This window comes from Sorghum bicolor, chromosome 6 (assembly GCF_000003195.3).
Source record: "Sorghum bicolor cultivar BTx623 chromosome 6, Sorghum_bicolor_NCBIv3, whole genome shotgun sequence".
Lineage (NCBI taxonomy): Eukaryota > Viridiplantae > Streptophyta > Magnoliopsida > Poales > Poaceae > Sorghum > Sorghum bicolor.
The window spans coordinates 2,439,357-2,451,329 of record NC_012875.2 but is presented as its reverse complement, the minus strand read 5'-3'; the positions used below and the strand labels follow the sequence as shown (position 1 = coordinate 2,451,329).

Below are 11,973 nucleotides of genomic sequence, written 5' to 3'. Positions count from 1 at the left end.
GCGTGGCAGTCGTGGCCACCGTGACCTCTGGCCGTGTGTTTGGGCTGAAATACTCCCTCCCCGGCCCGATTCCCCTCCTTTCTCGTCTCTCTTTCTCACTCTAAGTGCCGCCACCGCCGCACTGGCTAGTTAGGGTTGCCGACGATTTCGATGGAGAGCGTTGGATGAGCACACCTGGTGCTACAGCACTGCTTCTGAGGGTGGTGCCATGGCCGAATCAAGCGAGCGCTCGTCACGCTGGTCAGGTTCAACCGGTGTAGGTGGCGTCGCCCCCGTCGAGGTGAGTGGATCGCCGATGCCCTACCGCATCGGTCCCCTAGATATACCAACCCCCAGTGTTCTGCAAGTGCAAGTGCAAGAAGAAGGCTGCAAGGTGGATTTCATGGAGTCTGGACAATCCCGGCCGTAGATACTATAGATGCATTGATAAGAATGTGAGGCACCCTGCTTCGTGGTTACTTTTGTTTTGTTCTTCAATTTAGGTAACTTGACTATGAGTTTGTGGTTGCAGCTTGAGGAGGACCGTGGATTCTTTGAATGGCTAGATCCACCCACATCAAAGTGGATAAAAGATCTCCTGCTGGACCTGAAGGACACTGTTTTCAGGTTGAAGAGGGAAAGGGGAGAAGCAGTTGTTGATGAAGTCAGGGAATGACATTTTGAAGAGGTGGAGCTGATGAACCAGTCCCTGCAAAGGCAGCTGCTGAACATGGATGCTCAGTTGGAAGCCAAGGACAAGCAGCTGGTGAAGAAAGAGAAAGAGCTAGAAGCAATGTAGAAGCAGTTAGATGCATTGGAAGTGAAGATGAAGGGGATGAAGAGTAATGTTAGTAGTAGCTATTGTGTAATCATTTTTGTGTTTGTGTTGGGCTTGTTGGTTGCCATTGTGATGAATGGTAGCTCAAAGTAGATCATGTAATTGGGTAGAGTAGTGCAAGTTATTTTGGGAGCAAGATGACTCTGTTGTGGTTGTGAATGTTGATTTTTATGTCAATTGTTACTCTGTTTGTTTAGTGCTAGTTCACTGATGGATGGAACTGTCAATATTGCAATAACCAGAGCACAGAACATTATGACCAAAAGAAGATGAGCTAAGCATTGTGGAATAACCAGTTCATCAAAATTCTGTGACATACTAAGCCACATGATGATGCAGTTCACATCACAACATAGTCTCACTTGTTATATTACACACAAAGTCATCCAAATTTTACCCAACAGAAGATCACATGACAGCATGGTCTCAATTGTTGTTAGCATCCCTTCCTATGGCACACAACAAGTTTCCATTATTTGCCCCTTTGAACCAGCAACAATTTAATCCTATAACTTTCCTACACCCTGCAAGCAAACCTTTCACCAGAGCATCAAAGCAGACATAGAATCTTTCAAATATTTGCTTGTCCTCAATGTCAAGGTCAAGACAGACGACAACTGTGCTCCCAGGATTGGACCTAAGTAGCTCTAGCTGGTAGTCATACACTCTGCTGTACTCCCCCTTCATAGCATCCAAAGCTTTCTTCAGCACTATAGACTTAGCCCTCTTGCACTTTGAGATTGAGACATCAGCAAACAAATCTCTAAGACATGCAGCCTTCATGAGTCCAACACTCCAAGTGGGGTTGTCCTTGATCTGGTTGTAATAGTGTTTAGCAATAACAGTTGAAGTCACTAGTTTGTTGTCTCTCCTAGGTGGGCAAGTATGCTCATCTACAAATGTGACTACCTTGAACCATCTTGATTTGCTAGTCTTGGATCTATATATCATCCAATTGCAGCCAAACCAGTCACATGTAGCCTTAACCTTGTCCTTCTCATCTTTGAGAAATTTCAGTAATTTATGGGCTCTCAGTCCATACTTAACCAAGGTCTTCTTGAACTGCCTGCTGTCTCTAAATGTCATGCCAAGTGAGAAAACAGGGAGCTCAGCCTTACTGTCATACCTGTTCTCCAATGACTTCCATCTTTCTGTTTCCCCATCACTATTCTCCTCATAGGAATACTCATCACTTGAATCAAGTATAGGACTACCAGGTTCATCTAAACTTGGTACTTCATGAACTATGTCCTCTGGTCTAATGTCCCCAATTGCAGTGCCATGAATACCTAACTTCTTTGTCGTGATGTCTCTCTTAATTTGCCTTGCATAATTTCTCAGTTCAATTGCCTCATCATCTTCTGCAGAGCTATCATCCTCTGTTGGCTGCTTGTACTCTTCATCTGATGACTCATCAGATAACTCATGCACAGAATCCTCTTCTCCATCTGTCACTGCAGGTATATCTTCATAATTTCCTCTAATTCCTTGCACATCATCACCACTGCTAGGATCATCATTCTCTTCATCTGCCCACTCATCATCACCAACCATTCCTTCAGTCTTGGCTTCATCTCCTACCTCATCATCAGCAACCCAAATTTCGTGTTCATCTGCATTGATCTCATAAGCCACCTCCTCCACATACATGTCAACACACAGTCCACCTTCATGTTGCTCAACCATGATCCTGCAGGAAGCATCATCATCCAACAAGACAAGGCCATTGGTCAAATGCATCCTAGGCTTCACCCAATACAACCTGAACACACTTGTAGTGATCAACTAGGTGGCCCTTGATCTCAAAATAAGAAAGCTTGTCCACATCGATCCATGATTCAGCATTGTCTCCTCCAACGTAGAATAGAGCGCCTCCCACCCTAGTAAATGTACCACCAAAGTGGAATCTTATGCAAATGTGTTCATCCATCTTGTTGCCATCCATATACAAGCCATCAGAAGAACACAACCACTTGAAAAATCGAATTTTTTAAACCCTAGGTAACAATGGCAGCAACCAAAAGGATGAACATCAACAAAAATAGTCACACCATGCCCATCTACTACGCCCAGAACACCTCTACGACAACACTTCACCCTAATCGCCGCCACCTAGAAAACCCCAATTCCCCCCTAAACCATAGCTCTACAATCTACAGCGTAAATGCAAACTCAACTTCTGTAAACGAGTATAGGGTACCGACTTGGTCGACGTGCAGATGTCGGTCACCGTGGCGTGCTCTGGATCATCACCGCGCCGCCCGTTTCGCCGGAGTGGGAGGAGACACCGAGGAGTCGCGAGGGAGATGAAGAGACAGAGTGAGAGAGAGAGACGGGAAAGGAGGGACTGAGATCTAAAAACTTTACATCAAAAAATAATTCATAACTTTTTATATGAACTCGGATGAGACAAACTTTATATCAAAGTTGTAGGCCTCAACGTGATCTACAACTTTCTAATTGAAAAGTTTTTTTATTTGAAATCGTTTAGTGTCATCAAATTTAATTTTAAATTTTAAATTTCAAAATCTATAAACTTACAAAACATATTTTGGGAGCCTAAATGATTTTAATTTAACTTTTCAACAAGAAAGTTATAGATCATGTTGCGGACTACAATTTTGGTATAAAGTTTATTTTTATTTGAGTTCATATGAAAAAGTTATTAGTTTTTTTTTATATAGAGTTTTAGATTCGTTGTGTTTTGATCCAGATGAGACTTAAAAATAAGTTAGAACCGGGATGACACAATAAAACAAGTTTGTGGACCTATACGAGAGATTTCCAAGTTTAGGGGCCAGGATGACACAGCCGAACAAGTTTAGGTATCTAAATAGTCGTTTTACAAGTTTAGGGACTGGGATGACACATCCAAACAAGTTTAGAGACCGGTAATGGACTTTACTCAAAAAATAACAACCAGCTTCAGACCTAATAGCAATATTTGTACAATTACCTGCATGTGTGAAGTGGCTCTATTCAAAAACTATGTCATTTCTATTCAACCAAATAGTCCAACAGAGCAGTTGTACATACTAGAATTTGGATCCTAAGCACGGAAGAAAATCTCCTTTGAGCCATGATCCAAACATACTAGATACACTAAGAGGAGCATGAATGCCGAAGGTGATGAAAATGGTATTCCAAATGAACCGAGCATTACAAAAACAACAATTGGGACTTCCATGCCAACGTATTTTAGTCAAATTATCTTTCGTTAGAATTAATCACCTCTTTTTAAATACCACAAGAAGAATTTGATCTTAAAGATGAACTCTTAGTTTCCAAAGATCACATTTTATTGGTAATTGTATTTTGATGAATCAGAGCAATAAACATAGAGCAGACAGTGAAGTTGCCATCCTCATCAGTCACATATTAACAGAAGGTACCCTTGAAATAAGTTCTAACCAAACAACTATTTTGTCTCCTACTAAAGCTGTCTGCAAAGAAACATTAAGGGGGACAAAACTTAGCACACTATCCACTTACATACTTAGAGCCTGACTAAAGTTAGTAGTAAATTTCATTGTTTAGCCATTTTGTAAAATAGATAACTTGTTAAAAAAGAAGAAGTTCACAACAGTCTTGCTATCTTACAAAATAAAAAAACTAGTGCTAGTGATTGGCTATATATGGCCACAAAAAATCAAGGGATGACTAACTTTTTATTTTATTACAAAACTAAATAACACATCTGTTGGAGCCTATTTCTTTACTATACAAGTTATAAAATAGTCTTCACAATAAAAATAGCCAAGTTAGTGGAATTGCTCTAACAATTCTATACAAAATAGGATAAGCCAACATTAAAAGGTTCGTCACCAGTCCAATGGTCCTCTCAAAATCTAACTTGTTTTCCATTTTTTTAACTTAAAGGTGCCAAAAGACATGAAATAATCGTTTACCTAAACGAGACCCGACAAAAACTGCGAGTTTTCATGTCTATAGTGACCTAAGTAACGGTCTTACTATAAGCACTTCCTTTTAAGTAAGCCTTGCCATAGGCCATTCTCGACCAACGACTCCATTTGGCATGAAAATGACATTTGACCTGACAAAAGACATTTGTTTTGGTTCTCCAAATTAAAATTCCTCATCATCCTATGTGTTTCAGAGCGCATAAATACTCCATTTGGCTGCGTGGTACTTTTTCTTATGCTCATCACATTGCTAGAAAAACCTAGATCTATAGTATCTAACTTTTTTAGAACACCTTTAGGAGCTTCAAAGAAACAAAACATGAACATAGAAAGGCTTGAGATGGCTGAGTTAATTAGAACCAGCTTATCTCCCACTGAAAGAAGTTTCCCCTTCCAACTACCAAGATAATTTTTTAAAAAATCTTTCTTTCACCACCGACCAGTCCTTGTTAGAAATCTTATGGTGATGCATAGGAACTAATTCCCAAAAATCTAAAATAAAGAGATCCCATTTTACATTCAAAGAGTCCAATATCTCATTTGTGAAAGAGAACCCATTTTACATTCAAAGAGTCCAATGTCTCACTTGAAAAAAACCAAAACCGAAAGACCCATGCAGCCATACTAGCCTCTTGAAGCCCAATCGGAGGGGCCTTTGAATGTTGGGGGCCTAGTGCTGTCGCCCCACTTGCAGTGGGCCAAATACAGGCCCGATCAACTGGTTGGGTTTTTTATGGTGGAACCTGTCTCACGTGAGTTCAAACCCTTAACTTGGTATGAGTGCTCGCATTTTTCTGGATTTATTCTAGAATTTAACAGCATTATGCTTTTGCTATGCTTTCAGTAGTAGGTGAGGTAATGGCGCTATGCTTTCAGTGGTAGGCAACGTCCTCATCGTCAGCGAGGCGTTGTGGTGACTTCGTGAATCTCGAGATCTGCCGGCTCAGTCTTTTGGAGAAGCTCATAGGGGTAGGGTTTGCGTACGTGTGTTTATAGGGGTGAGTGTGCGTGCGTGTTGAGCGTCTATGTTGTATTGTGTAATTCTTAAAAAAAAAGTTCCTAAGAATTTTCTTCTAAAACTATAGTTTTTCAACTCGCCAAAACGTATTAGAGAAACAAATAAGACCATCTTCAATAGTTTTCTATAATTCACTCTAAAATATAGAGGACAATTTAAATCAGCAATACTATACTATATATTTCTAAATTATCTTTTCTAAATTTAAATCAGCAATACTATAATATATATTTCTTTATCAGGAACTCTTTTCTATTCTTTATTCTTCCGCATGTTCTTCCACCTTTGATTAGCACACTTCTTTCACGCGCGAATATATCCACATTTTTGGAGATAAGTTTTTCTATTCTTATCAAAAAATTCTAGATTGGAAGGCTTTATTAAGAACTTTTGGAGATGTTTTGGCACTGGTTTGTACTTTAACCTGATTCTATTTGTAGTACTACTGTTAGCCGTCAAAACTGACGAAAATATCGAATAGGAAAGAAAAACTCAGTGGAGAACATATAGGAAAGAATTTCAGTTTCGGTGTTACATAAAAAAGCAGCATTATTTTGGATGTCATCAAATAGGAAATTTTCTCATTTTTCTATTCTTACCAAAAAAATCTTAGATTGGGTCATTGGAAGGCTTTATTATTTTTTATTATTAAGAACTCATGGAGATGTTTTTGCACTGTTTTGTAATACGAATTTGATTCCATTTGTAGTACTTATATAGTTTGCATGTGGGATTCCGTGTCAGGGTCAGGCTAAAAGAGGGGAATAAAAAAGTCAAGACGGATAGATCCAAGTCCATCGACCTGCATAGGCAATATATATAAACAGGGCCGTCCTGCTCCTGCCCTACTCTGGATCCTCGAAACAAACCATGGCAGAAACAGAGCGCCGCCGCCGCCAACTCCTGCGGCAGAGGCAGAACAAGCAGTTGGATGCTGAGCAGTGTGCCGCCACCGCTGCCGCTGCCAGGTTCCAGCGCCTCCCGCCCGAGCTACTGGCCGAGATCCACCACCGCCTCGACTTCCTCAGCGGCCTCGCCTTCGCCTCCGTCTGCGGCCTGAAGCTGGAGACGCCGCCGTGGCTCCTCCTCCCTGGCCCCAAGGAGTACGATGCGAAGGCCACGGTCCTGTCCCTGGCCGACGGCGAATCCGCCACCGTGCGCACTTCGGACGTCGCCTTGCGCGGCCACGTCGTCATCGGTTCCTCCGGCGGGTGGCTCGTGACCACCGACGACCGGGCCGCCCTCCGCATGGCTAACCCGGTCACCGGAGCGCACGCCGACCTGCCGCCCATCTCCACCGTCCCCTTCATCCAGCCGCATTACGGTGGCGGCTGGTTCTTCCTCGACTTTGCGCCCTTCCTGCAGATGCGTTTCGGAGGCTCGCCGCCGCCGCCTGAGCACAGACACGGGCAGCGCACGCCGGCGTACACGGTCACGGCCGCCCAGATGCGGCAGCTCGTCTACCGCAAGGTCGTCCTCTCCGCGTCGCCGCACCCGGGCAGCTACGCCGCCATGCTCATCATGGACAGGTCCATCGGCGCCCCGGCCTTCGCGTCGGCGGAGGACGCCGCGTGGAGGATGGCGCCCACCCGCGGCGACGTCGAGGACGCCATACACCACGGCGGTCGCTTCTTGTCCATCACCTACACCGGCCACGTCCAGGCGTGGCAGCGCAACGTTGACACCGGCGAGTTCACCGGCGACGCCGCCGTCGCGCCGAGGCTGTCTTACAAGGACAAAGACCTCCGCCGCAAGTACCTCGCCGTGTCGACGGACGGGCGGCTGATGGTGGTGCTCAAACACTCTAGGGATGAGGAAAACACTAGCCGTCGGTACCGCTCCATCTCCATGGACACGCGCGTCTTCTTCAAGGTCCAGATACTGGACCATGACAAGGGCCGGTGGGAGGAGGCGGCAGACATCGGCGACGCCGCAATCTTCGTCGGCGTCAATGGATCGCTGTGCCTGTCGACGACGGAGCACCAGGGCATCATGCCCGGCTGTGTCTACTTCACTGACGACGATGTCGGTGGTGCCTGCCTGCGCAACGGGAAGAGCTCCAATTTCGTCTCACTATGGGACGAGCTCAGGGACGTTGGCGTCTATAGCCTAAAGGCCGGCAGGGTCGAGAAGATAGATGCGGTCGGCAAGCATCTGCTATGGCCGCCGCCGGCGTGGTTCACTCCTTCCTTTCTGTGACCACTACTGCAAGCACTACACCTGCATCTTGCACTACTTTTCCTATATTATTTTCCCCTTTTTTCTCGTTGCTTAATTAGACGCAATCAATGCAGCTAGCTCGATCATAATCGGGGAGTACATTTGATTGAAACAAATGTACTATTTGGATATTGAAATTCGTCTGTTGTGACTATTTATGAAGTTATTACAACATTTTAAGAATAATATAAAGCCTCATAGGCATTAAAAAAATTGATTCTGCACGAGCAACGTTATAACCCTATTTAGTATAGCTCAACTTTATTAATAAAATTATTGTTTGGCAAAATAGCTTAGCCTCGTCCCTGGGCGCCCCCCAGCTGGCAGCGCACCAGCACCCGTGTCGCCGGCAGCGCACCAGCACCCGTGTGTCGTGCCCCTGACACTACTGGAATCCCGGCCTTTGACACTACCGAAATCCTAGCCTTTGCCGAGTGCCGGATGCTTTGCCTAGTGCTAAGCATCGGACACTCAGTAAAAAAGGCCCTTTGCCGAGAGCATGCCCTGAAACACTCGGCGAAATAAATACACTAGGCAAAGAGGTTCTTTGCCTAGTGTCTACCGTATGACACTCAACAAAGAGGTATTCTTCGCCTAGTGCCCACCAAAAACACTAGGCAAACTAAAAACACTCGGCAAAGAAAGAATACCGTTATCTATCCATCACCCACCGTTACATCTTTGTCGAGTGTCCCCTAAGAGCACTCAGCAAAGACCTCTTTGCCTAGTGTCGCAGTTTCGACTATCGGCAAAGAGCTCTTTGCCTAGTGTCATGGTTTGGACACTTGGCAAAGATTTAATTTTTTTCATTCCAACTCATCTAACTTTTTTCTTCTCTTCCCATACAACTTGTGCTACACCATGTTAAAATTTGGTGTATTTTTGTACTCATTTGCTATATATAATTAATTAATTGTGCTTGAAGCAATTTTTTGAATTTAGTGAAATTTCAACTACAAGTGATTTCAATACTTGAAAAATACGTTTAAAAATTATATAGTCTTATTCGTCCCGGTTTGAGGCCATATTTGTAAAATGATAAAAAAAATTTAAACATTTTATTCATGCAACATGACCAATAATGTGTGGCCGAATGATTTTAAAATTTTAAAAATAGCAAAAAAATTCTAAAAATCATGAGATTTTTTAGGGTGTCATGATTTCATACGTGGATACTGTGATAAGAAATTGGAAGAGTTTTGCACAAGTTGTCACATATGATATTTATAAACCTAAACATGTTCGTAGAAGTTTAAGAGAGTTGAGAATGATTCGTTAAGATTTTAGAGTTAAATTAACTGTCTTTGTGGTGTTTGACTTCGAAACATTGTGTATAGGCAATAGACGATAGAGATTGTTTCGTGTAAAATTTTCGTATTTTTTTGACCCTTTTTCTAATTTTAATTTATTAATGACAATTATAGAAACTTTATTGTGAAAACTATTATGAACAAAAATAGCATGAAATAATGGTCGAATCCTCATAGAAGGGTCTAATATTCAATATGGAGTGAATTCGACAAGTATTCTCAAAGCATATTCAAAGATACTATTAATAAAAAAATTGAGAAAAATGAAATAATAAAAAAGAAAGGCTCTTTGTCGAGTGTCACCGGAGCAGCACTAGGCAAAGATGGGCTTTGCCGAGTGCCCACCATAAGGACACTCAACAAAGATTCTGTATGACAAGTTTTTTTTTTTAAAAAGGGATCTGCATTGAAAAAGGATTTTTTAAAAAAATAGCACAAAAGCAAAATAGAAAAAAAAAGTTTGCCGAGTGCGGGATCCGGGGGCACTCGTCAAACACCGGACCAGGTAACTTAGCCGTGGCCACACGCCCTCCCGTGCCATTGCACGCGCATCCGGCCGCTCCCTCGCCTCCGCCACAGCACGTCTGGCCACCGCCTGCGCGCCCCCGTTCCCTCGCCTCCGCCCACCAGTGGCGTCCCCGGCCAAGCCCGCATTCTCCCTCGCGCCCGCCCGAAGCCGGCGCCCCCACTCCCTCGCGCCCACCGGCCTGGCGGCGCCCCTGGCCACGGACGACTCCCTCATCTGGAGCAAGCTGCCTCGGTGTCTGGAGCAAGCTGCCTCGGCGTCGGTGGCGGCGGCGGCGGCGTAGGTCGAGCCGTAGACGGCGGCGGCAGGCGAGCGGCGTGCGGCCGAGGGAAATTTCCCCAGAAAGGTGCGTGGTCCAGCTCAGCCCTACCTGCGGTTCAGATTATTTTCTCCTGCCTTTTACACAAATTATTTTCTGCTGATCGATCTGTGCCTTCCGCATCACCGCAGTTCAGATTTGGCTGCGCTCGTTAGCATCAAAATTGTTAGATGTTTACATTAATTCCTAGCTAACTATCTCTATCGCATCCGTGTATGATATGGCCCATATCTCGCTGTTACTCCTTCCGTCCAGGATATTTTATATATTTGGATGGATTATTCTGTGCGCCGAGCTGATTGGCGAATCGAAATCTGTTGGCATTAACGCAACTCAGGAGTGCAGGTGAAAGAGCTATCTGAATGTTTGTTTTAGTTCTCTGTTTGCATTAGGTCTGTTTAGGAACTTTAATATACTGCCTATTCAGTGATTGCAGTTATTTGGGTTCAGAAATTATCTCCTTTGAAAACCACTATTATATTGCCTATTCAGTGATTGCAGTTATGTTTTGCTCCAGAAAGAATAAAAGACTATTATCTGAATCTACAACTATCAGCAGGATGGGGTGTGCTTCTGAAATTTTTTTTATTGTTTTGGATCTTACTTTGATTTATCAATCAAAATGAGGTAGCTTGTGATATGGTCCTGCGGTATTATTTAAGTTCATATTAGTATTTAGTCTCCAAGTAGATAGGTTACTATCGTTGGTGGCTTCTCAAGACTGAAATTGTATGATTGCAGTTTTGTTCAATTTCAGAAAATAAAAGTTCTGAAAATAGCACGTATGTGGTTCTTTTTCAATTCACAAATTATCTAATTTGTAGGTGCAATTATTCTAGTGGCTGTTAGTGACTGCGAGCATGTTCTTCTTAGTTACTATTCTTGGATTATTCTATCTTTCTTGGATTATCCAATTATCTCGCATTTGGTAGTGTAATACATAGGGGAAAGCATTTGTGTGTAGGATTGGATTTTATTTCCTTTATACCCGCAACTGCAAATTTTCTTGGACATGGTCGAACACTCACTGACCTTTTGAGAAATATGTACTTTGCAGGAAGAAGCTAGATCGACACCGGATGGAGGTGATGTTTCAGTGGATGCAAAATCTTGGCGCGAGTATGGGTCAACCTCCTCCACCTGAGCTACTTGCTCCATTGCCTCCTCCTGAAGGCACTCCTGTGAGTATAAATATTTAATGCTTTTGCTTGTGCTTTGCTTGTATGGCCTAGATTAGCTATCCAAATAATTTCTAGATTAGCTATGCAATTTAGAATACAATACAAAAATCATACAATCTCACACATGCAAGTAACCTTCTCTTTTTTGTGCAGAATCAATCGGCGGCTTCAAATAATATGCCTCATTAGCCACCACATCAGCTGGGGTGGCCAGCTTGGCAGTGAATAGTCATGCTTATTGTGATGATGCTTATGTACTTGGAGACTTAGATTTGCATTAGTGGTTCACTTGTGCTTGGACTTAGAATATTTGGTTAACTTGGTGATGCACTTAGATTGTTTGGTTCACTTGGTGATACACTTATTGCACTTTTGCTTATATGTGATGTGTGATAAATGTGATATATGTGTCACAAATGTGATATATGTGTGATATCTGTGATATGTGTGATATCTGATATATATGTGCGATGTACAAATTATTTTGATTCATTGGAATGCAAAAACCAAAAAAATGGATCTGGAAAGTTGCTTTGCCGAGTGCAGCAACCAAGGCACTCGGCAAAGATGTAGGCTTTGCCTAGTGCAAGAGCAAAGACACTCAGCAAAGATGTAGGCTTTGCCTAGTGCAAGAGCAAATACACTCGGCAAAGAATTTC

The 11,973-nt window shown here is 43.1% G+C and overlaps 2 protein-coding genes across 2 annotated transcripts; both read left to right on the top strand.

Annotated features, from left to right (window-relative positions):
- On the top strand, positions 6,629-8,116 carry LOC8083391. Its single transcript, XM_002447425.2, has one exon. The coding sequence runs from the start codon at positions 6,629-6,631 to the stop codon at positions 7,955-7,957; it is 1,329 nt and encodes a 442-aa protein (XP_002447470.1). The 3' UTR covers positions 7,958-8,116.
- Positions 9,612-11,751, top strand: LOC110436297 (calcium-dependent protein kinase 27-like). Its single transcript, XM_021462988.1, has 5 exons — positions 9,612-9,625; positions 9,738-10,160; positions 10,389-10,478; positions 11,191-11,314; positions 11,468-11,751. Exons 1-5 carry the CDS (start codon positions 9,612-9,614, stop codon positions 11,501-11,503), a joined length of 687 nt encoding a protein of 228 aa, XP_021318663.1. The 3' UTR covers positions 11,504-11,751.

Excerpts from the sequence above, each read along its gene's own strand:
- LOC110436297 (XM_021462988.1), top strand. Across the intron at positions 10,161-10,388 it reads AGGGAAATTTCCCCAGAAAG|GATATTTTATATATTTGGAT; the intron begins GTGCGTGGTCCA and ends CCTTCCGTCCAG. Across the intron at positions 11,315-11,467 it reads CTCCTCCTGAAGGCACTCCT|AATCAATCGGCGGCTTCAAA; the intron begins GTGAGTATAAAT and ends TTTTTTGTGCAG.
- LOC8083391 (XM_002447425.2), top strand. The coding sequence starts at position 6,629 with ATGGCAGAAACAGAGCGCCGCCGCCGCCAACTCCTGCGGCAGAGGCAG.